Genomic DNA, 27,068 nt, shown 5'->3' with positions numbered 1-27,068 from the left:
AGAAAATTATTAATTTTAGTCTCCCTCTTATTCCACATGGCACCACTATTATGCTCACAAAAAACCCCTTAGAATTTCATTAATCATAGACTACAAAAGAAGGGGTTTATTCATCTAACTTAAAATTTTGAAGCTTATACAAATGATTGATTGTTATAGGATTCAAAGGTACCCACTCACCCCGCATATAACACATATTATCCATAGCATCTTTCCCAATGGCAAAGAACTCCCTCGCTATATTACCCACTTCTATATAGGGTTCCTCATAAAACTAAGCCTAACCCTAGATTATTGTCATTTACATTTCCTTCTCAAATGAGTTTTAGATGCCTCACTTAGTGATCAACTATTTGGATACCACTATCATCCCATACCTGTGCTGAACCTCAATAGAAATGAATTTGCTCTTATCATAGGATGAAGAATCATGCTTCTTATTGCCATTTTTTTTGTGCCATTGCTTATATAGCACAATAGAGGAAAAAAAAAAGAAAAAACTTGGAGAGAATGATAGAGATTTTGTAGTGAAAAAAATCTGAAACATGCACTTTTATTTATAAACAATATAAGTAGTATGACTGTCAAGAGAGTAGTATGACTGTCAAGAGAGTAGTACTTTGATGCTTAAAACATAGAAAATGATAAAAGGGTCAAATAGATAGATGCTATAGTGGTATAGGATATGTGACATTATGGCGCAGATGTTTGAAAATGAAGCGCCATCTTTTAAACTAGGGAAACACAATAGCACTTGACATGCACGAGCGCTACGATGCTGATAAAGACTACCGTCGTTATGCTTTAACTAACATAATAATGATTTTCAACCTAATAGTATTGCACTAGAAAGAGATCTATGGTACTCAATAAGATGTCATAATTAAAAGTTAGGAAAGTATGAATTATTGACTACACTACCATCAGCACTATAAAAATAATTAACAAATACTTATACACTTGATAAAATAACATTGAGATGTTGGTTAAGGAAAAATAATATCGTAGTGTTTAATGATATAGTACTATGGTTGTGCAATCCAAAAATAAATCCTTGAAACATTAGTGGAGCAATGATTTTTTTGAATTCTAGGGCGCTTGGCATGCAAATGCTACGGTGCTTCAAAAAGCAATGCTACAATGCTAGTTTAATTTTAATTAAGTAAATTTTTCTCAAAAAACCATTCATAACCTAATCAAAATCAAAATTAATGATATTATAAATAATATAACACATGCATAATATAAATTACAAAATATAACATAAAAATACAAATAGAATTGGGTTGCCTCCTAAAACAAAGCTAAATTTATAGTCTTTAGCCACTTGCTTAGATATATCAGATTAGCAGTAATGAATCACCACCACTTCTAGAGTGGTCTCCACTATGTTATTCTCCATTCTTCTTTGGATTAATTTCAGCATTATAGGGATAAGTTTCATGAGATCTACTACTAAAAGAGATTGCAAGCTATCCAAATTAATTTTCTAAGTTTTTTTTAATCTAAGTAGCCTAACTTTGAAACTGGGTTCCTAATTGAATCACAATCTAGTCCAAAAGTTATTTCTTCTTTGCAAATAAATTTTTTTTGGCTAAAACCTTGTGGGTACGAAGGTTTAGGATTTATTGAGATTATTCTAATTTCCTCCTTTATTAAATTGAACTATATTCCACAGATTATTAACACCGATAATATTATTTCACCAACTAAAATTAGGTTGTTTCCTTGAACCTAAATTATATGTGTTGTATTACAGATTATTTTGTCTTCCAACTAAATTCACATTCTCAATCCTTCGTGTATTACTATAACAAATAAAGTTTAAATCATGCTATTCTCGACCCTAAAATAAATCCAATAATATTTAACTTCTTAGAAATTATAGGTACCTGACCAGGTAAAGTAGATAATGCATCTTATTCATACACCAACTACTTACTTAGGATTCATCCTACTAGAAGGACACTAAAAATTATTTAAATCCATTTCAACAAGTAATTAAATCCTCCAGCTGCTTCATCTATGATCAACCTAAGAGATCCTACTAATCCATTGTCAAAAGTTTGAATAACTAACTAATTGGTAAAAATCAAGATGAGAAAATTTCCTAAGCATTTTCTTAAATTAACTCTCCTTCAAATTGGGGAAAATATGTGATATCATTCCAAGTGGTTATAGAGCTTGGGAGCAACAAATTCACTACATCTTAGCTTTGTCTCTTAGAAAAAATTGGAATAATCTAAGTCTAATAGCATAATTACTAACACCATTAACTTAAGTATTGCACAAACTTCTAAAACATTAGCTAGCAGTCCTCAGCAGGAGTTTCCCCAAATATGGAATTTTGATCCATCTAAATTATGGTAGGTTTGAATTCAAAGTTAATGGCATAGATATTATCTCTGTTGATAATTTGGTGTATTCCTTCTACTACAGAGGTAGCGTATACTCTAAGAGGTTGAGGATGGTAGTAATCTTATAATAGTTTGACATCTCTTATATATATTTTTTTTTCAATTTTTGTAATGGTTCTTTCTATCTCAGATTCAAATAATAAAGGCTCTTCACTAGATCTACTATGCATGCAATAATGATGCAACAAAAAAAAATAAAGATCATAAACTAAATAATTGACAAAATACCTTTTCTATTTTTAAAAATTTTAAAAAATAATAAAATAATTATATAACATATAAGAAGGTCTAAAAATATAACAAGTTCAGTAATATAGTATAAAATTTAAATACACATGTTAGTTCCCTATCAAAGGTGCCAAAAACTTGATAGGGGGCTTGTAATAGTGAGAAATACACAAAGCTAGCCAGAAATATGAGTATGCTTAGGTTTTGTTGATATAAAAATAATAGTAGCCCACTAAATATGTAAGTGTACTTGTCAATCAGGTAATAACATTCTAAAGAAGTGTGTTGATCCCATGAGAAAGTGCTCTACTTAATTATAATTAAATAATTGTTGTCTAATATAAATGCACGAGATATCCCACTAAATAAAAATGACTATTTTGGAGCTTATTCCACTTAATAAAGACATGAAACAAGATTGAATAATAATATAAATAAAGTGCTTTGGTCTAATGAATAAAAGATAATATTGGTTTCCTAATGAGACTCTTAATTTTTAGATGTGGATTAGAACACATGCATCCCTAGATCTCTGTCGAGTTTATAGGGATAAAAAGGGAGGTTTATGGCCTTATGACTATTATAATTTCTTCATAGAACCTAAAGGTTTAACATCCTTTCTAGTTATTTCAATATTCATTTCAATAGTCTTTTTTGTTCCAATATTTCTCCATCAAAGCAATATATCACACTGTATATTACCTACACTATTGACATCATTTCTAAGTGAGGTCAATTTTCCTACAGAAATATTCAATATTCCCGCACATCAATCATTAAACCACACATCAGATCCTGAATCAAACTTTTCACTATGCTTGGGTATGGTATCATGATCATTTACTCTTGAAATCCATCACTTAAAAATTTCCTTTAATTGTCATTTGATCCATCACCTGATAATCACTAAATGATTGTCAATTACGTGATCATTTCAAAATCAATCTCCCCTCATTCATTTCCTTCCATTGACCAATTAAAATTTCAAAGTAAAACAAATCCTCCAAATTTTAACAACAACGATTGCCTGCTGATCACCTATTAAGGAATGGATAGTTATCACTAACTAACAATAATATGAATATATCAAATCCTTAAATCTTTCAAATCATTGAAAAAATATAATATCAATAAAATACATTAAATAAACAAATTAAAAGTTAAAAACTGTAAATTCAATGCTCAAAACCAAACTCAAAACCCTTAGATCCATAACCTGATTTGGAGAAATTTCAAACACATTAAAACCAAACCGAATGGCCTTGAATTAATGTTTAGTCAATTGCATATTTATTAAGCATGTACCTATGATCATCCACCTCAACTTGAAGGCATTCCAAGATCCTTAACCTTAGAACACAATTCATTTCCATAGGCTATAAAACCTTCAAATATTTATAGCCAATGCAACTGAGCATATCATATTATGGGATTTTATTTTTGAAGCTTCTCCAAACACATTGAACATCATCATTAACCTAAATATGATGAATGAAATCAACATTGAACCTTTGGTTGATCTTGGTTAACCATGGTTGAATATAATGTCACCAAAACCTTAAGACCTTACAAATGGATTTTCTCTTAAATCTCAACTTAGCTCAATAAAACTAATCCTTGAAACCTATTCTAATATGTTCAAACCATCATTTGACACACATTAAACCAAAACCCAAGTTATAATCAATCTTGGTTGACTAATTCAACTTAGGTTGACCATATGGATCCATTGAACCAAAAAGTCACACACACACACACACACATGTATATATATATATATAAGCCTCATCGTTGCATGGAACCCCTTCTAGTATATTAAGAATATCATTTAGAAGGCATCAAACAAAATCCCAAGCCATAGGTCAAGCTATTTGACCAAGTCAACCTAGGTTGACCAAATATATGCTTGAGGTTTAACATGCATTTCATATGAAAACGCTTAGCCAATCTTTGAAACCACCTCCATTGAACTCAAAACATGATTTGGAATGCAATAAACCCAACGCTAACCCTTGAGTTAATTTGGTTGACCAAGTCAACAAAGGTTGATCAAGCATGCATACATGAAAATCTATTGCAAATTCTTTAACAAGGCATAACCAAACCCATTTAAACATATAAGATTATCCTAATGATCCCTAAGAACTAACCTAGTTTACCCTTGCCTTGAGCCCAGTTGGGTTAGCCACATTACTTAACCCAAGTGGTCAAAATGACCATACATTAAATAAAATCAAAGTATCAACCAAACTAACATAAATAAGTATTGTCATTACATTCCCTCCACTACATCTGCCTTGGTCATCCAAACCCTTGGACTGACTTAAGTAATCTCATTGGACTAACACAAAGTGACCTAAACTAGCCATACTAAATCACACTTCATAACCAAAACTATCGAAGCCCAATTGGCAGTTGAATTAAGCTTAGGAATATTCTAGAGGCTTTGCCACCTCATGTGGTGGTTGGAATTTATTGCATTCTTGAAAATCGTCGACATGTGATTTCAGTCTGGGTGGGATCTTCAAACCCAGATGAACCCAGGTCCTCAAAGCTTCAAGGGTCATTCCTTGAGCTCCATGTGACCTCAATGATCCATCCTAGTGGCTTGATATTACTTGAACATATCCTAAATCCAAGCCAAATGCATTCTGAAACTCTAAAAATTGCTTGATTTTCTTTGAGGAAGGGTGAGTGATCTTATTTCAAAAATATTTCTGAGTTCCATAGTTTCCTGTCCCTAGCTTCCCAACCTTCTATGTGAGGTTTAATAGTAACTTTGAGGGAGCTCTAGCATGCTTTCCACCATGAAAGTGTAGCTTATGATCCACCCTTCCTTTGGCCAAGGGCTTCTTGAGAAGAAAAGTTCTCTAAACTCAGTCAATCAAGACTAAAGCTAGGCTAATGTATTTTGAGCAATTCTTCAGATAATCTTCCATTTTTAATCTTCATCTTAGGGTATTCAAGGAAAGTGTGAAAGAAATGCTCATTCCAAATGGATCTAACCGCTGGATTGAATATTTCTTGTGCACTAATCCTCTCTAAGATGTTTCAATAAATTCACTCTAGACCATATATAGGATCTTACCAAAATAGGTTTATGGTTAGAATTTCAAATGGGAGGTAGGAGATGAAATTAAAACCATTGATTTTAAACAACACCTCTTATTTCATCTTATAATCCTTCGTACTACCAACCTGCTGTTTTAACCCTTTGAATCAAAATTATTTGATTCTTAATATGATGTCTTATATTAATCCTATATTATTCTTTTTAATGCTCTAATGTTTGCTTACCCAAACAAATAATGCCCCATGGAAAAGAGTAGCTGACTATGTATTTAGGTCATTTAATTTTATAAAAAATTAGTAAAGTTAAAATTAATTTCTCTTCATCTACTTACCAAAATCACATGCTCTTAGGCTCTATGGATTCAATGTGAGGAGTCCTATAAAATCCTTATGGTTTAAAACTGTGAGTCTTAATTCATTAAGCAGAAATTTAGAAATACCATTTGGGTATTTTTTAATTATGAATTAAAATTAATTCACCAAGGGGAAAATTAAGGTGAATGATTCTTGAAGATGTCTTGCACATGCTAAAAAAATTAGCTCAATTTGAATCCTTAAAGAGATTCAAATGATTTTTGCAAGTGTATAGGTCAATATTTAATCTATATATTAGGAAATTCATAAAAAAAAAAGTCCATAGATAATTAGGTATTTAATTTTTGTGTTATTGTTGGTCTTTGTTAAAGGGTTAGAAGACAATTGATTGCACCCCTATCCAATATATAGATTGCCCAAAATAAAATCCCCATGGTATATATTTATTTTCCTTAGGGAATATATTTTAAAACTTTAGGGAGACTTTGATGGGCTCAAATTCAATGGGTAGGAAGCATAAGCATTCATGTACTTATATTTTGAATTTCATTGTATTTGAAAGCCATTTGGTTTGTGATTTAGCAAACTTAAAATTACTCTTCATAAAAAAAATAATAAATAAAAACAAAAAAAAATAATAAACACAAAAGCATTGGGTTCATACTTAAATCTAATATTTAAGAAAAATATTAAAAAACCAGATATTAATGTTAATTAAAAAGTCGGCTATTTGTTCATACTCAATTCATATAAATTAGCTTAAGTTGAAAAATCATAATTAACTTCAAAAAAAGTCCAAATTGAATGAACTCAATAGAATTGGATTCATAATTAAATCTAGTTTTTATGAAAAAATATAAAAACATTATAAATTAAAAAAATTTAAAAAGTTAATAATTTGGTCTAACTTAATATAAACAAATGCACTGCACATGAAAAATTCATAATTAATTATAGAAAAATTGAATTGACACTAACTCAAATACATTATTATTTGGGTTTAATATTTATAAAAAAAACATAAAATTTTAAGAAATTAATGTAAATTAAATGTTAACAAATGGGTCAAATAATAAATATATTAAAGCATTCAATAAAATATGAAAGCTCAATAAAATATCAAAATAAGATAAATAATAATAAAATAAGTTACCAACACTCTGTCAATGATGTTTTTAGGCTAGACTATCTCGGATTGTGAGGTTGCATGTCCTAAGGAGGCCTTTATCATCGTGCTCATTGTGACAACACTTTCAATGAGTTTGATAAAATGTGACCATTAATTTGTAGACTTCATAAATTTGTTATTAGTAAATTAAATTATTTAACAAAATCATTAATACAATACTTAAATATTACAGCTTTTATATATTTATGCTTGAATCCTTTATCACCTAGAACACTAGACATCACAATCATTATCACCACAACAATAATATCCTCTTCAATTGAATATTCACTATCGTGGATTAAACATACAATTTGCTAGACTAGCTTATTAAAAAAAATATTCATCATGTATGCATCTTCGGGCCTTCAGGAGGTGCTCCTATCCATTAATGGCTAATTATGGAGCAATTATTACATCCGGTCACCGAACGCGTTCATAGACCAATATCCGCACGCCACATCACCTAAAACTCGGTATTGAGCACTCGGTATTACTCGGTATACATCCAGATACGTTCAGATTTAACTGGACATAATAATTTCTCCTAATTATTGGGGGAATGTGGATAAAACATTAATTTCAAATATGTTGGATACACGTCAGAGCAAAAAATTCAATTATTCAATTAAAATACGATAGTGCTATCAGCATGTTGGTCTACTGTAGACATATCTAAAAATTTAAGCTTCATTTGGGACGACTTTCTTACTGCTTAATAAAGCAGTTTTCTAGTATAAAAATTAAAATTTTTGTACTAAAAAACTACTTTAAAAAGCAGAAAAAAGCTATCCCAAACGAAGTCTTAAACTACTAAAGCAACGAAGTTGAAGATAAAATGTCAACTACATCAAAGATTAAAAATTATCAAACATATCTACACCAAGAAGAAAAACGAAAAAACAGGCCACTTCTATTACCAGCATCATATACCACCTTGAGAAAGTCAACTACTGCTTTCCTTCGAAGATCCAAGAACAAATTCTGCATAAAGATTTTTCACAGCAATCATGACCGTCAACAACAAAGGTCCCATGATTGCTCCCTGCGTAGTATAAGAAAACGTATAAGAAAAAGTTGATTACCAGTTTCAGTCAGAGCAGAAAAGAGAGCTTCAAGGGAGGCAGCATCAAATTTTCGATAGAAGTGTGCAATACTTTGATTAATTGAAGAAATCTGTTGCTATGTTAGGCATTTGAAGTTGTATTAAGCAATGAATTTATCAGAAATCATTACGGACGCATTTGAAGCAACCGACGCATTTGAAGCAGTGTAGTAGGACTAAGGCTTCGTTTGAGATGGCTTTTTTATAATTTCTTAAAATAACTTTTTAGTATAAAAATTAAAATTTTTGTACTAAAAAGTTGCTTTAAGAAGCAGTAAGAAAGACGTCCCAAACGAAACCTAAATAAAACAGGAATAATTAATCCCCGTACCTCCAAGGCAAAAAAAAAGTACTTTTTAAAAAGAAAAAATCGGTTGTCCTGTGAACAATTGATGAAATGTTCAGCATGCTATGTCAATTTATAGATAAGGGGGTTCATGGCATTACTTGAAATCTCAATAATGATACAATTTGTGGGCTGCAAGAAAAGTAAAACACAGGACAAAAATTGGATCGGGATATTCTGGTCCAATTCCCATCACTGAGCTCCAAAAATCAACATCTTATGAATAAGTTCTCATGTTGTGTGAAAATGTACGACACTGTATATCCAACTATCATGGAATCGAACCAAGTAAAGTTGACCCGAATCAATGTTCTGAGCAAGAACCAAGCCATGAGGATGAATCACATTATACTTGCCGGCTATATTGCACCGATACACCTATTTATGAAGGCATGCTATATTTGATACACCGATGCACGGATACGGCACCGATACGTGTGGATACGGCAAGGTCGTATCCAATTAAAATGCTATTTAATTTCAAAAGGACACGCGCGTATCCCATACACGTGTCCGTTGAAAAACAAAAAAAAAAATCGAAAAAAAGATGTTGTATTTACTTCCACGGCTGTGAGCAAGGTTGTCTCATTTCCGAGATGGATTTGAGTCTCTTGATGATATGAGAATATTAGAAATTGCTAATCTTTCACTTGATGAGCCTGAATTAGAAGCTATGATATTTATTGAAGATGATAAAGAAGTTCAAAGACAAACCACTGAAGAAGCTAATCATATCATTCCTTCTATTGAATAGTTGAAACTTCATGTGCTAGACAATTTATGTTTATGCTTTTGTTGTTGTACTAGACATGACATTTAATGCTTACTTTTATTTTGATATTATAATCTACAAGGATATAAATGATGTTGCTTTCTTTTTTTTTTTTGTCATTTCAAATATTATGCTTTAATTGCTTTCTTAAATTCTATGTATGATTTATAAATTATAATGTTGTGTCCGCACCATACTAGTATCCTGTATTTTTTAGAATTGACGTGTCCTGTATCCGTATTGTGTCGTATCCGTGTCACCGTATCCATATCGGTGCAACTTAGCTTGCCAGATGTATATTGAACTCACTAGATACTATCCATAACTGCCAGTATTATGATAAACTTGTTGCAGTCACAAAAAATCGGCTCAAAAGACGAGTAAATTAAATTGTTTCCAAACTTATCTGAGATTACTTGCTCAAGGTCGCATAAAACATTTTAGAATGACTTGATTGAGAACAAAAGGTAATAGCTAGCTTTTGCTCAAGTCGGTGATCAACTCACCAAAAGTGTTGGCCTCAACTAAAAATTCATATTTTCTGAGATTTTTTTGAAACAAGTCTTGATTTGCATAGCCTAAATGTATCATTTCTTGTACCATCAAAATTATATCCTTAAGCTATAAATAGAGGGCTAAGGGGCAAATCTGACACACCTCCACATTGGCATTCAAGTCTTATACTTCCCTTAATCTAATAAAGCTTATAAACTTCCAATCCTATATTCACTTTCTCCCTTTACATTTCATTATGTTTGCCTTGTTATTCTTATCTGTAAGATTTTGGAGTTATCCACGTACAAACTTTGAACCAACATCCTCAGAAGCAAAGAACTAACAAAATAAGGACAACTTAGTAAACGTAAAAAACCAAAAAATTTGCACAGCAAAACAAATAACTTATATGGAAGAAAGAAGTACCATGATGATTTCATAAGTATTGAAGCAAATTCGTAAGCCACTCAACGATAGAAATTCCAAAGGGATCCTCAAACTCGGTTATATGAAGGCAACGTCACAGTTTGAGAGAATTAACCTCAACTCTAGCAATAGACGAGACCTGTTATCCAATAGCAATGAAGAATCTACTCCGCCTCGGCAAGTTAAAAAGTGAAAATCTCCACCAACAAAGGAATTTTGCAAAGAAACAGGCTAGAAAACCCCAAACAAATTTTAAATTTCACACATGGACCAATTTAAGGGAAACTTGGATCCAACTAATGTTGTAGCATATTTTGAGTAGACTATTTTGTTGTTGGATATCAATATTAGACTATTTTGTTGTTGGATATCAATAATGCTATAAAATGACAACTACTCTTTATAACATTTAAAGATGCATAACGTTTCCCAAAGCTTTCATCAAGAAGTATCACAAATTTTGGAAAATTCAAGAGACTAGTCATTACACAATTAGCAAATGTTTAGACGCTATTGAAGGACTCACAAGCTCTCTTAAAAACTAGACAAAATAAAATAAAAAACACAAACATAGTACTCACTTATAGTATGAGATGTTAAATGTTATAGATTTAGAACTTATAGTCACCCCAGCCGCACTAGCTCAAGGTCTTGAAAAAAAGACCATTTAGATACGCACTCACATTAGAGCAACCAAAAATATTGGCAAAAATGTTAGAATTAGCCAACAATTATATAAATGCTTAAGAAAATAATCATTTAGGGACTTCAAAAAATCACCATGAAATATTGACATCATCATTATCATAGACCTAATATATATCTAGGCAAATAAACCCACCAAAAATAAGAACTTTTTTATCAACCGACAGCCACATGAAAACAAAGTTAAAGATAGGAAATTGCCGGCTTAAGAGTGTCAGGCTAGAAATAAGTTGCCAATAGGCAAAAGATATCCCACTTATATTCCATTGCGAGTATCATACACAAAATTGAATGCAATTAAGAGTAAAGAATCTTCAATCAGCCACCTCCACTATCACGCAGCCCCTACTTGAGGCTTGTCGAAGTATTACACTTTTCACAAAGATCACAACCATGATCTGGACGATTTCTAATATAGGCAAAAGATATCCCACTTATAAGTTGCCAATAGGCAAAAGATATCCCACTTATATTCCATTGCGAGTATCATACACAAAATTGAATGCAATTAAGAGTAAAGAATCTTCAATCAGCCACCTCCACTATCACGCAGCCCCTACTTGAGGCTTGTCGAAGTATTACACTTTTCACAAAGATCACAACCATGATCTGGACGATTTCTAATATAGGCAAAAGATATCCCACTTATAAGTTGCCAATAGGCAAAAGATATCCCACTTATATTCCATTGCGAGTATCATACACAAAATTGAATGCAATTAAGAGTAAAGAATCTTCAATCAGCCACCTCCACTATCACGCAGCCCCTACTTGAGGCTTGTCGAAGTATTACACTTTTCACAAAGATCACAACCATGATCTGGACGATTTCTAATATAGGCAAAAGATATCCCACTTATAAGTTGCCAATAGGCAAAAGATATCCCACTTATATTCCATTGCGAGTATCATACACAAAATTGAATGCAATTAAGAGTAAAGAATCTTCAATCAGCCACCTCCACTATCACGCAGCCCCTACTTGAGGCTTGTCGAAGTATTACACTTTTCACAAAGATCACAACCATGATCTGGACGATTTCTAATATAGGCAAAAGATATCCCACTTATAAGTTGCCAATAGGCAAAAGATATCCCACTTATATTCCATTGCGAGTATCATACACAAAATTGAATGCAATTAAGAGTAAAGAATCTTCAATCAGCCACCTCCACTATCACGCAGCCCCTACTTGAGGCTTGTCGAAGTATTACACTTTTCACAAAGATCACAACCATGATCTGGACGATTTCTAATATAGGCAAAAGATATCCCACTTATAAGTTGCCAATAGGCAAAAGATATCCCACTTATATTCCATTGCGAGTATCATACACAAAATTGAATGCAATTAAGAGTAAAGAATCTTCAATCAGCCACCTCCACTATCACGCAGCCCCTACTTGAGGCTTGTCGAAGTATTACACTTTTCACAAAGATCACAACCATGATCCTGTGGAAAAACCAAAAAAAAAAAAAGACGGTGTATTTACTTCCGCGGCTATGAGCAATATTCTCTCATTTCCGAGATGGATTTGAGTCTCTTGATGATATGAGAATATTAGAAATTACTAATCTTTCACTTGATGAGCCTGAATTAGAAGCTATGATATTTATTGAAGATGATATAGAAGTTCAAAGACAAACCACTGAATAAGCTAATCATATCATTCTTTCTATTAAATAGTTGAAACTTCATGTGCTAGACAATTTATGTTTATGCTTTTGTTGTTGTACTAGACATGACATTTAATGCTTACTTTTATTTTGATATTATAAGCTACAAGGCTATAAATTATGTTGCTTTCATTTTTTTTTGTAATTTCAAATATTATGCTTTGATTGCTTTCTTAATTTTTATGTATAATTTATAAATTATAATGTTGTGTCCGCGCTGTACCCGTATCCTGTATTTTTTAGAATTGACGTGTCCCGTATTCGTATCGTGTCATATCCGTGTTACCGTATCCATATCGGTGCAACTTAGCTTGCCAGATGTATATTGAACTCACTAGATACTATTGGTAACTGCCAGTATTATGATAAACTTGTTGCAGTCATAAAAACTTGGCTTAAAAGACAAGAGTAAATTAAATTGTCGGTGATCAACTTCACCAAAAGTGTTGGCCTCAACTAAAAATTCATATTTTCAAATATTTGTTTGAAACAAGTCTTGATTTGCATAGCCTAAATGTATCAATTCTTGTAGCATCAAAATTATATCCTTGTTGCGGGCTAGAATATACATGGCGATGGAGTAAGAAAATTTTCGTCTCGGCGTTATACGGATATCCAGCACACAAACAGAAGATGAAATAACACGTGGATTTTTATGTGGAAAAATCCCTAAAAAGGGGGAAAAATCACGGGGCCTAGCCCAGTTTGAATGAATCAACTAGAATTTGCAGTTGATTATAAATGAGGGCCTTCCTTATGGGAAGGCCTTGACTTGATGTACATCATATGGAGTACATTACATGGTGGGAATACAAAGAGTCACTATTGACGTGTTCGTTTGGTCAGAAGAACCATAGTCTGATGATGGAGGTCATAAGGATTGTAGTTGGTGGGCGACGTAAGTCGGAAGAACCGTAGTCGGCAGATGACGGAGGTCATAAAGGCCATTGTCTAGCGACGAAGGTCAGAAAGACTATAGCCGGTGGGCGACGTAAGTCGGAAGAACCGTAGTCGGCGGGCGACGGAGGTCATAAAGACCATTATCTGGCTACGAAGGTTGGAATGACTGTTGTCGGTGGGCGACGTAAGTCGGAAGAATCGTAGTCGGCGGGCGACGAAGGTCATAAAAACTGTTGTCTGACGATGGAGGTCGGAAGGATTATTTTTGGTGGGCGACGTAAGTCGGAAGAACTGTAGTCGGCGGACGAAGTAGGTCATAAAGACCGTTGTCTGATGACGGATGTCGGAAGGACTATTGTCTGACGAAGTAGGTCATAAAGACCGTTGTCTGATGACGGATGTCGGGTCGGACAGATGGCATCAAGTAGAAGTCCAACAATGGACAGAAATCAAGCATCAGATAGATGTCCGGCGAAAGTCCGACAATGGGCAGAAGTCCGACGTTGGGTAGAAATCTGGCGACGAGCGGAGGTCCAACGTCGGGTAGAAGTCCGACATCAGTTGGCGGCCAAGAAGAACTCCGGCGTTAGATGGTATTCGGGCAAAATTCCAGAGTCACTTGGAGATCAGATAGAATTCCAGCATCACTTGGAGATCGGGTGGAGTTTTGGCGTCACTTGGAGATCGGGCAGAGTTTCGACATCACTTGGAAGTCGGGCGAAACTCCGGCGTCGCTTGAAAGTTGGGCGGAACTCCGACGTCACTTGAAAGTTGAGCGGAACTCTGGCGGTGGTCAATGAGGAGTTTCTTCACTCCTCTTCTTCTCTTTCTCCTCTTCTTCCTTCTTGCTTGCGGTCCTCTCTTAAGAGAAATGAGGGGCAATTTATAGTTTTATTAGGATGGCATGACCCGTAAATAGGAGGATCAAGGGCAGATGGGGAGTGGTTTGGATGGACGACCGATATTGAATCCCGTGATCGTGGATCGTTCGTCAGATATTTGAAGGTCTTAATGATATCGGAATTCGACGATCTTGGGCTCTTTGGATTCGTCTTGTCGAGTCGCTCGATTCGACTATAAGCATGTCATATTTGGAAACCGTTTGGTAATCCAAATTATGGATTGAACCGTCTGAATGTTCTTCGGGTCTTCGATTTGGACTCATTTTGGCTCAGATCGAGTTGAATTTGGTGTCGTTGGGTTCGTACTTTCGAGACGCTCAGTTCGACTGTAAGTTTACTGAAATCGGAGTTCAAATGGTCCCGGATTTAATTTTTGAAGTTTCCAACTTGATTTTTGCCTCGAGATTCGTGTCCGATCAAGACAATTTTTTGATGACATATCAATCCTTAAGCTATAAATAGAGGGCCAAGGGGCAAATCTGCCACACCTCCGCATTGGCATTCAAGTCTTATACTTCCCTTATAATAAAGCTCATAAACTTCCAATCCTATATTCACTTTCTCCCTTTACATTTCATTATGTTTGCCTTGTTATTCTTTCTTGTAAGATTTTGGAGATCCACGTACAAACTTGGAACCAACATCCTCAGAAGCAAAGAACTATGAACAACAAAGTAACAAAATAAGGACAACTTAGTAAACGTAAGGAACCAAAAATCTTGCACAGCAAAAAAAAACTTATATGGAAGAAAGAACTAAAATGATGATTTCATAAGTATTGAGGCAAATTCGTAAGCCACTCAACGATATAAATTCCAAAGGGATCCTCAAACTCGGTTATATGAAGGCAACATCACAGTTTGAGAGCATTAACCTCAACTCTAGCAATAGAAGAGACTTATCCAATAGCAATGAAGAATCTACTCCGCCTCGGCAAGTTGAAAAGTAAAAATCTCAACCAACAAAGGAATTTTGCAAAGAAACAGGTTAGAAAACCCCAAACAAAATTTAAATTTCACACATGGACCAATTTAAGGGAAGCTTGGATACAACAAATGTTGTAGCATATTTTGAGTAGACTATTTTGTCGTTGGATATCAATAATGCTATAAAATGACAACTACTCTTTATAACATTTAAAGATGCATAACGTTCCCAAAGCTTTCACCAAGAAGTATACAAATTTAGGAAAATTCAAGAGACTAGTCATTACACAATTTGCAAATGTTTAGATGCTATTGAAGGACTCACAAGCTCTCTTAAAAACTAGACAAAATAAAAAAACACAAACATAGTACTCACTTATAGTATGAGATGTTAAATGTCAGAGATTTAGAACCTATAGTCACCTTAGCCGCACTAACTCAAGGTCTTGAAAAAAGGACCATTTAGATACACACTCACATTAGAGCAACCAAAAATATTGGCAAAAATGTTAGAATTAGCCAACAATTATATAAATGCTTAAGAAAATATTCATTTAGGGACTTCAAAAGATCACAGTGAACCATTGACATCATCATTATCATAAACCTAATATATATCTAGGCAAATAAACCCACAAAAAATAAGAACTTTTTTATCAACCGACAACCACATGAAAACCAAGTTAAAGATAGGAACTTGTTGGCTTAAGAGTGTCAAGCTAGAAATAAGTTGCTAATAGAAAAAAGATATCCCACTTATATTCCATTGCGAGTATCATACACAAAATTGAATGCAATTAAGAGTAAAGAATCTCCAATCAGCCACCTCCACTATCACAAAGCCCATGCTTGAGACTTGTCGAAGTACTACACGTTTCACAAAGATCACAACCATGATCTAGACGATTGCTAACATATTCACAAATTAGTCAAGGAGCTTATCAAATAAAAAAATTTAAAGAATTTGTGCTCAACAATTTGAGACAATAATTGAAAAATGAAGAAAGAAATCAAGTTGCCCCAACAAAAGTCATTCAAATATCACGGAAGATTCCCTAAATAAATACTTTTTGATAACTTGATCATAAAAGGAGTAAAATTTACAAATAATGTAACATCAATTATATTTTTTTCTTTGGAAGGCAAAGTACCAATGTATTTATTCATTTATTAAAAAACATTATACTCAAGGAACTTGGTATTAGGAATTATCTTAATCGTCTAACACACTTAAGGAACTCAATATTTCAAAGGAATTATCTTTATTAAGTAACACGCTCAAGGAACTCAATATTAATATCTTGGCTATGTTATCCTGAAGAAGATGCTACTCAATAATATAAGTGAAATTTGAATTTTAAATTCTAGCACACATTCAAGAAACTCACAGCTCAATGCTAGCTAATAAATTTGTAATTTGGTAAAATTAGAATGTTTCATATTTGGTTATTTGGCCATTATTATATTTAGTTATTTGATACTTTGACAACTCAATTATATATTCATCTATCTTATCAAACTACTCAGCTGATCATTGATTTGGCGTTTATTTGACGAACTTTTATTTGGTCCGGTGAACGTACGCAACTCTACGTTCGGCCGCCAGTAGAATCGCGCCACGCGCTTTCATTATTTACCGCGCGCCCCGACAACCCGACTCGGAATGGACCCAAGATTGCTCGGTATTGCTAGGTATTGGTCGATTTTGCTCGGCAATAACCAATACCGAGCAAATACCTAGCAATACCGAGCAAATACCGAGTTGTACCGAGTTTTTTCTAGCAATACCGAGCAAATACCTAGCAATACCGAGCAAATCCCTAGCAATACCGAGCAAATCCTGAGCAAATACTGAGTTGTACCGAGTTGCACCGAGTTTTTTTACAACTCGGTATTTGCATGGTATTGGTCTTCACAAAGCGGTATTTCTCATTTTTGCAAAGCAATACCTAGCAAATACCGAGCAAATACCAAGCAATACCGAGAAAATCGTGAACATAGCATTCCCGGGTCCCGCTCCGGGTCAAGTCGTCGGGCCGCGGGTAAAGAGTAAGAGCACGTGGCGACATGTTATTGGCGGCCGAACGTAGCTATACGTCCGGTCAGAGGACGTAATAATTGTTCTTATTTGACAATCTTTGGATTCTTTTCTAAAATTTGTGTGAGTCAGCTAGCATGTTAAAATTTTTTAGTTTTGAAAGATAAGAAGCCTAATTCTAGAAATTGGACTTCCCCTTTATGACAATTGACAAAAACTACATTGAGTAATGTGTAGACCCTTCTAGTCATTAATTCTAAATGGTTATCTCGCAGAAATAAAAACTCAAGTGAAAGGTGAACCCAATCCAAGACGATAATAATGTCTTAAAAATGCTCTAAGATGAAGCAATATAATTTGAAAACAACTTCAATAACTATGTTTCATTGAAATCTTTCTATTGGATGAGTTGGTTTTAATTCAACAAATCGGAAAATTATATACATGGCGTTTTGACAAGAGTAATACGAATTTCATCATGTTCACCAACTTTGATATTCAATTCCAATTACAAATAAATTTTAAGAAGAAAAATGAAACTAAGTCATTTGGAAAAAGTACATATTAAGAACCATTCTTTTAAAGTGAAATTACAAAGTACATATTAAGAATCCATTATATCTTTCAAAACAAAATTACTAAGACATATTAAGAATCAATCTTTAAAAATTTTTATTACCTTCTACATCATATCTTTTCTCTCCTGCGTTTTCTGTTTATTACCTTCTCTATCATAGCTTTTCTCTCCTGCAATTGTCTTATTAAAATAATTCTCGGTATTATAGTAAAATAAGCTCAAATTTCAACATGTATAATTTATCTCACCTTAATCTAAGAGAACTTCTAAACAAAAGGTAGTGCCTTCTTGGTATTTATTCTTAATCTCTTCCTGATGTTCGACAAAATTGATGAACTCACTAGAAAAGTAGGTTTCAAACATTGAGGAAATGTCCCAACTTGTTTTAACTCTAACTTCTTCATAATTCTTCAAGTTCAATATTCCAGGTTTGAAGCAATAAAAATGAATGAAAGATTTCATTTTAAAATGATTAAAATACAACCAAAGAAGATTTTAAAGTATTAACCATATTTTGCAACTCAGCAATTTTTTATTCATCCAGTCCCTACAAATCTATCGCATTCTTCTTGATCTCTTGTTTGAAACTATGCAAGTCGGTGTCAGCTTACTTGGCAAATTTATCCCAATTCTTTGAAGGCTACTCAACTAAGATAAATTTCTACAGCTTATCTGTTAAATCTTGATTCTCTATTGAAAGCTGATCTGACTCACCCCTCTCAGATCTTTATTCTAGGAAGTCGCTTTATTATAAGAATTCAGCAAGAAGAAAGTACAAGTCAAGATGATATGAATTGCCTCTCAACTGATGTGAAGGTCATCAGCAGGGAGTTTCTCTAGATGACTGTAAATAATCCAAAAAATATGATATGGCCAAATTGAAAATCATTGCGTTTAAATTGTTCTTTTGCAAAAATGAATCCATACTAACATTGACTACAAGTTAATCTTTCTTATCTCGATGAAAAGCTATCTTTCCTACATTTTTATGGCTCTGCTTGAATTTCTTAAAGGATGAAGATGCATCATTTTCGTCATACCTTTTTCAGTTATATTCGACTTTTGAGTCTGCTTCACTGGAGCAACCTTATTACAATTGCAGTAGCTTCACCTGAAACCTGAAACATCTCGGCTCAACTATATTTATATCGTGCTCTTCTTGGTCATTAATATCTACTCATTGTTTATTCTTAGGAAGAAACTTAGAAACTGATTCTAGAACATCATCTAAAAAGTATTCTAGCTGAATAAACCATGAAATACTAATTTGAAGAAGGCTTGATCGTCGAAACAGCTGTTCTGTTCTGATTTTTTCGAAGGCAGCAAGTCATGATAGAAGGTTGAAGAAGGAATCTTGTTAGGGATTTTGAAAATTAAAAAGAGAAAAGAAGAAGACAAAAGAAATAAAAAGTAGATTAAACAAAAGATGATGACAATTTATAACTAAAAACTAAATGTCACTTGGTGATTTACTTGAAGAGGGTTGTCCAGGTGACTTAGTAGCATCAATAGATGACTTGGAAGAATGCTTCACGCAATCTAACTTTTTCTCATGAAAATTTGTAAGGAACTCAGCCTCCTCCTTGATAAGATGTGTCGGAGCCAATTTTATAGTGGAGACCTCAGTCAACCCAATATCTCTTCTCAAACTTAAACAAAAAAAAATTATTCTTCAGTGTTTTTATCTTACTTTCCAACCTTAAATATGTTTTTATCTTGCTTTCCAACCTTAAATTTTTTATAAATTTAGAAAAAAAAAAAAAACTAGAGAGGGAGTTGAAGGTAAACTTGAATTATGGAGGTCAACTTTAGAGTCTAAAGGTTTTCGCTTGAGTAGATCTAAAACTAAATATATGGAGTATAATTTTAGTAGCAATAGACCTAGTGAGGGGATTGTGACTTTGGGTGATCAAGTCATTAATAAGAGTACATGTTCTAGATATCTTGGATCTATTATTCAGAGTGATGGTGAAATTGACGGGGATATTATCAGTAAAATTCAAGTTGGATGGTTGAAGGGAAGGAATGCATCGGGCTTATTGTGCGATAGAAAACATGGGGACATTCAACAGAGGTGGAAAGCAAAGATTTGTTTTGGCATTTGGAGTGTTGATACTGAAGATCATCCAATAGTTTTGAGATTAAATATAGAATGCATTTTTTTTTTCATTTCTATATTATGTTTTGTTAATGGTGAATATTGTGATGTTGATGAAAGATGTGCATGTGATAATCTTGATATTAATTTGAAAGAATCTGGTATTCATATCAACAAATTTTTGGGGCTTTGTTGTATTTGCAAGTTGTATAAAGATTTTAGTGTATAAAATGATGGGCGATTCTCTTTCATGCGTATGCTTATGAAATATGAATCAAATGATTGAATATTGTGACGATATGACTTGTAGCAAAAACCAAATGGCATCAATAATGCAAATGACAATGTTAAGCATTGCATATTTCACACTTGATGAAATATATTTCATTATATGATAAAATTATATGCTTAGCATGCAAATAAATGTCTTTTATGATAATATGTTCATATAAATGGAAAGAATAGCAATCAGCTGATTAACAAGTTAGGGAAAAGATTATGGTTGTTCTCCTTGCAGGATTATTATTTCATGCCATACATAAATTGATGTATAAACTGAAATGACATCATGATTATGGTTCATAATATGATTGACCAATCAAGCATGATATGATTGCAAATTATTAGATTATGATAACTATGACAACATATGACATGACATAGAATTAGCATGATTGATATACATGTTTTATGATATTTTACGTATAATCGATTAACTTTTTACTTTATCTACTTTTGTGATGATATTGCATTATAATGATAGCATGCATAGTAGAACTATAGTATGCATATTGTTTGACTCTCCATATAATTAAATTCTATGCAAAAGTATGCATGTTATATTGGCCTTATTTCCCACTATGTGCCTGCATATGTTGTTTCTAGGAAAGAGTAAAGACACAATTGAGGAGTAGGTCATTATAGTCTTGTTGATCTGCCTTGTTCAAAAAGGTCTTTGTTTTTGTATTTTTAATATATTTTTAGTTGTATATTATTACATAACAGTTGAACTAGATGTTTTGAAAGACTTGAAATATTATAAAATAAAATTGTATAAATCTTATATGGACAGTTTTGGTGGCGTTGTGTTTGATCTTAATAGTAGGCCTATAAGTTAATGATTTTGTTTATAAAAAATGAAATGATAATTGTTATGAATGGTAATAATTATTAAATGATAATGGACAATTGAGCTTTTTACTGCACTCAGTTCTAAAGTGATCCATCTTTATTGTACGATGCACACCATCACGGAGGAAGGGTGTGAAAAATAATCTCTTAAACATCTATTTTAAAATTAATTAGAATATAGCCATTAAACATGGGTTATAAACAAGAAAACTATGTTTACCTTTTGTTGAGTTATGGTAAGAAAATTATCCTCATTACACTATATTCAAAATTATACTTGGTCTAGTATTGTAACATTTCTATCACCATATGTTAGAATTGGAGCCTAATTTCCTCAATAATGCTAACTCACAAAGTCGAGATAAAATTGAAAATGAAAAAGGATCTGAAGGGTCCATAAACTCTTTAGGTGGGACTAAAATGGTCCCCAACTATTTTGGCCCCTCAACTCTTAAAAAAAACCAAAATAGTCCCACCATCCAAACTATTGGATGTTAAAATTAATGGGGTTAAAATTATGAGTATTTTTGGAATTGACACTTGGAATTAATTGACCATTTATGAGTGAGATGTAAAACAAGTGTGAAATAATATTTGAAAAATTATCAAACAAAATAGCAGTGCTTTTGAAGCCAATAAGAACTTATGGACGATGAAATAAATTCGCTCAATTAATTATTGAATATTTTTATCACTAATATTTGTTACAACATATGTAAAGATTGCAAGACAATAGTGAATATTTCTATGATTTTATTTTTATTCTATTAGATTGTGGGCTCCGAAAATTCGGCCCCGTCCTCCCCTTGCTCTTCTTATTCGGCGAGGGAGTTTTAACGAACTAAGTTCCGAGGTAAATTTTGGAAGGAAGATGGGTTTGTAGATAAGACACTACCCAGAGATTTCGCCCTCATTTTGCGAGGACTTTATGATCTGAGTTCTGGTTTTCTATAGGCGCAAGCCCCTATAGTTAATTACCTCTCCCGATCACGAGAGAGAACTTTCGATTAAGGCTAGTCGTCGATCAGATACGTAGAATATACGTGTTATCTGGCATATAGTGGCAGCAATGGGTTTAAAGATTTTGGAAATTGGATTTGGATTTGGGAATTTGGAATGTATTGAAGAATATTTGTGAACCCCTCCGGTTGAGATAAGAAATCAACACGGCCATCATCGGGGTGTTATGGGGTCATTTCTCTTTATGGATTGAACCTTGTCGACTCTGTCGAGCTGTCGGCAGAGGATCGGGTTTCGTAGGCTTTATGCCCTTTGATAGTGAATTCTCATTGTTATAGGCCTTGAAGGCTTCGCTGCTTCGTACAGGTAGACTGTCGTGCACTACTTGTTGATTTTTGTAGACGGATCATAGTGCACTAACTAATCTCCTGCCTTGGGCTGTAATGCTTGCCTTTATAACAATTCTTTTACTTCTTTGCTCTTGATCTTTGATCTTTGATTGCCCTTCTAAGCATCAGATTCCCTACAAATACTTGTAGGTATTTGCATTTATCACTGTATGTTGTATGCATGACGAGCTTCTTTATGCCTTTGCTACAATCTTTCAATATTTATTGTACACCTACTATTGTTGTTCATAGGCATGTAGATGCATTCATCCATAGCTCGATGTGGTTGCGAGGGCGATATAGCCTCCATTACCTTTTACTACACAGCTTGTAGGTGTGTGTGCTTGTTCTCAATTTCTCCATGTATGTTGAGAGGTGAACCAACACATTTACCTATACATTTCCTAGTATTTGTAGGAGCTACTATATGCGTTCGCAAGACATTTGACATTGATCATGGAAACTTTCACATTCTCTTATGTGACTTATGTGGATCTTACACATTTATCATCGTCGTTCATATGCAGCTTGCACTATTATTAAGGGATTTTATACATTTGTTTGCAATTTCATTTCTTATCCTCGGCTTGTAGCTTTGCCATATTTATTGCACGTGATGGTGGACCCTTCATCATGGTCATCACATGCTTCTTAGTATCCTTCATTCTAGGAGATTTATTGAGCATGCTATTGACTATCCACCATTTATAAGAGACCTTTCAATTCAACGCTTGCATTCTGATTGAGAGATAATTTCATTGAAATCTTGATTATTCTTCAAGAAATCAAATTCTTCATTATTCTTCCATTTGATGTTCATTTGAATGTATGTCATATATCATGGGTCTTTTATTGATCTTGAAGAGAACTCATGTGGTAGATTCACATGCTGATGTTTGTATGATGATCATTTGATATTTCACTGAAACTCTGTTATTAATTGTAGATACATCATTGCATCTCCCATTTCATTAAGCTATAGCTCCTTGTTTGACATCTTTGAGTATATCTCGATAATCACTCAAATTGAACTCTTTATGAATTAATTGAGTTCTGTGTCATCTTTGAGTTCAATGCAAGTTTGAGTCCACATCAGGTCTTTTGCATGCATCAAATGTTTGTGTCCATTTGAGAATTTAGGATTTTCATATTTTTAAGAGCATGAAGACTCAATTCCTTGCAGTCCGCATCGAGTTCAAGTGCTTATTCAGGATCTTCTGAAGTTCTTCTGAGTCCAGTTGCATGTTCAATTTCATCTGAACTTGAGGCAGATGCTTACAAGTTCAAGTATTAAGTCCACAATTTATGAAATCTTTGCAAACTCATTTCATATTCATATTGACTTGAATTTAGTTCAATCTTTGATTTTATTTCATTTGGATTTGATTCTTTTTAAAAATCACTGGAGTTTGTTCTGATTCATAAGTCCATAGTTTATTTGAATTCAAACAGGTCCAAGTACGAGTCTCATTTTTATTCATTTGATGTGCAAATCAAGTCCAAGTATGGTCCGTCTTCACCCGAAATTTCGGCAGCCTCCCGACGTCTCCCCCGTTTAGGGGAAACTACGAGAAAACTGGGTCTTTCCCACCACGCGCAATAAAGGCGTGTATGGTAGGTGTCCTCTGACGAGGACACGGCGGCCGTGATTTTTTGTTCCTCCCACCACGCGTAATAAAGGCGTATATGGGGTCTTTGACGGTACCTGTTTAAATGACACAATTTGCTTTCCCCCCGCTCGGGGTTACTTATAAGTGACCCTGCCTCGCCGTAGGTGCCGCACCGGGGTCCCATCCCACCACGCGCAATAAAGGCGTGTATAGGCGGTTTTCCGGCACGCCACGAACGCCGAAGTAGAGTTTAGGCGATTGCTCGCTTCGTCGTAAGCATCAGGCCGGCGTCCCATCCTACCACGCACAATAAAGGCATACATAGGAGTTTTTCCGGTCTGCTGCAAACAACGACGCGAGAATCTGAGTTTAGAGAATTCGTACCTTCGCGGGCTTCGATGGTGGCAGTTTAAAGATGCATAGTTTGCTTTCCCCCCAACTCGAGAGAAATAATTAATCAAAATTTATTAAAAATCAATTAACACTATAAGTTATAATTAATTTAAAATTAATTATAACTTATATTAATTAATTTTAATAAAAATATAATTAATTAATACTAATTAATAATAATTAACTTATAAATTATGACTAATTAAAAATAATAAATTTAATTAATTATATTTAATTAATATAATTATGCTTAATTAAAACAAATTTTATTGTATATATATATATATAAAAATAAAATCCCTCAGTTAGGCGAATTTGCGGGATTCGGCCGAGAAGCATGCGCAAGGGAGAAAACTACCTTCACTGCGGCGAGCTCCTGAGCTTGCTTCCGATCAAAATGTGTAACTTCCGATCCTATTGGGAGGGAAAGTCGTTCAAGGAGCGGAGTCGACCGACCGCGAGGGCCAAAGAAGCTGCACGAATGGGAGAAAGTTTCCTCTACAGCAAGCGAGCTTCAATGTTGCTTCCGATCAGGGCGTCGAGACTTCCGATCCGACAAGGAAGGGACGTCGTCGAAGGAGTTCTGGCGTCGGGTTGGAGCTGCAGATAGCGAACGGGGTTGGGTCGGAGAGGAAGGACTGGAGGTGGAGTTGGGGTCGTGTGGGATTTGTGAATGAATCCCGAAGGCTTCCGCAAGTCCTGTATTTAACGACGGGAGTTGGAGTGAGATCGAGGCGAGTCGCAGGTTTTGAGCAGGAATCACGGAGAAGCGATGGATTCGGCGCTGAGCTACGGGATTCCAGCGAGATTTCGGGGAAGCGACGCGAATGACACCGAATCGACGAGATTTTGGCATGATTTTAGGGATCCAACGGGTTAGAGGTATGTACAAGGGATTTTCAGTTTGCTTTCTTCTTCCTTTCTTTTCCTTTGGGTATAGCATGAGAGTTAACAAATGCCCCCCAACAAATGTGGTACGCGTTTAAAGCGAATCGCGTTTGTTGTAAGCTATTTGACCCTGTGGATCTCTAGATATTTGTTCTAGATGTCACACTAGGGCTTTCATTTAGTGGATCTCCAGAAGTCCACCTTTGTGTTTTTGTAGATCTTTTAGATGCACTTATAATCTTCAGTACAGTTGATATTTCTGCTCTTGGTCGTGTAGAGATCTATAGGATAGTGATAGAGTACTTCATACTCAGATCCCTAGATTATTACTTTCTAGATCAATGCTAGTAGATAGCATTGTCACCTTTTGCTCTTCTTTTTCCACTGTTGTCACCTTTGTTTCTAGCATTTTTATATTTGCTTGCATCTTTCTCAGCTTGCTGGACTCTCACTTTTCCGGACTTTCTACAGTTACTTCTCGGGCTCAGGTACACTTTCTTCCTTTTCTCTTAGTTTTGATTTTGTGCTCATACTGACAATACTTTGTATTTTGTGCAGGCTACTATAAGAAGAGGATCCGAGCTTCAGCCAGCTTACTGCCTCATGAGACTTCAGTTTTGGTACGTTTTTACTTTGTTTGTGCTGTTCTTTTCTTTCTTTAGCTGCTTTCTGATACACCTTTTTTTGCTCTGCACAGGTTTCGAGAGGAGCGGGATACTTGTTCGCTAGCCACCTCAGAAGACTTCTGTTTCAGGTACAACTTTGTTTTTTCTCTTTTCTTTTTTTTTTTGTAGCTTTGTATATATCTGCATGATATTTTCTTCTTTCTTTCTGACACTTTTTGTTACTTCGTGCAGGTCCCAGAAGTGCAGAATGCCTGGTCCTTGGAAGGAGCGGAATAAAGTTGTCGGCTTCCTCTTCAGGCGTAGTTTAGGAGACAGATTTGAGTCCTCTGTGAAGGACATTGTACTTTTCTTTTTCTTTCAGCTGATGTAATTTTGTAAAAAGATGTAGTCCATAGATTTGTATATGAAATTCTGAATTTAATAAAATAAAGTTATTTTATAAATTTAGTTGTTGACGAGCTCTCTTTTTACTGCTCTTGAGACTTCTGTGGTTGTACTCTGACTTGTGCTCATAGTATTTTAAATTTTTATTTGGGGATCTCGGCATGCAGCGCGATGTCGACTCAAATAAATATTTAAAATGCCCCTAGTCTTTTGGGACATTTGTAGATATTATTCGGGATGCTTCTTTTCGTAGTTTTAGACTGAGTCATGGGATTCTGGTTCTTTCTGTCCTGTGCTTTATGCTGCGGACATTGATGGAGGATTACCTGATTTATCAATAATGATTTGTCAGGAGATTTTTGTACCTTCGGCCCTATGCTTCTTGCTTTGGCGGGCTTGTTGAAGGAGTAGATGCCGATGACCTAAACTCTCAGGTTTGCATTAGATCGATGGCGAAAAGTCATCGGTCCAGAGCTTTGTGCATAACGGACTTGTTGATGACATAATCCTCTTAGTTCA

General features: G+C 34.3%; 1 protein-coding gene across 3 annotated transcripts in view; it reads right to left on the bottom strand.

The window, feature by feature from the left end:
* Positions 1–7,805: 7,805 nt before the first annotated feature.
* The window catches only part of LOC110112216, a 25,421-nt gene continuing 6,158 nt past the window's right edge, over positions 7,806–27,068 (bottom strand). The window contains exons 2-3 of one of the 3 annotated variants that reach the window (XR_003702122.1): positions 10,345–10,575; positions 7,806–8,245 (exon numbers count right to left, since the gene is read on the bottom strand). Coding sequence is in view for 1 of the 3 variants with exons in the window: in XM_020844360.2 (XP_020700019.2) it covers positions 8,147–8,245 (99 nt within the window). In the remaining 2 variants the exon portion in view is untranslated. The remainder of the gene's footprint in view (positions 8,246–10,344; positions 10,576–27,068) is intronic. The other 2 variants (XR_003702123.1, XM_020844360.2) reach the window with 2 other exon arrangements.

This window comes from Dendrobium catenatum, unplaced genomic scaffold (genome assembly GCF_001605985.2).
Source record: "Dendrobium catenatum unplaced genomic scaffold, ASM160598v2 fragScaff_scaffold_1136, whole genome shotgun sequence".
Lineage (NCBI taxonomy): Eukaryota > Viridiplantae > Streptophyta > Magnoliopsida > Asparagales > Orchidaceae > Dendrobium > Dendrobium catenatum.
Note: the sequence above shows the minus strand (reverse complement) of the source record. Positions and strands in the feature narration are given on the sequence as shown.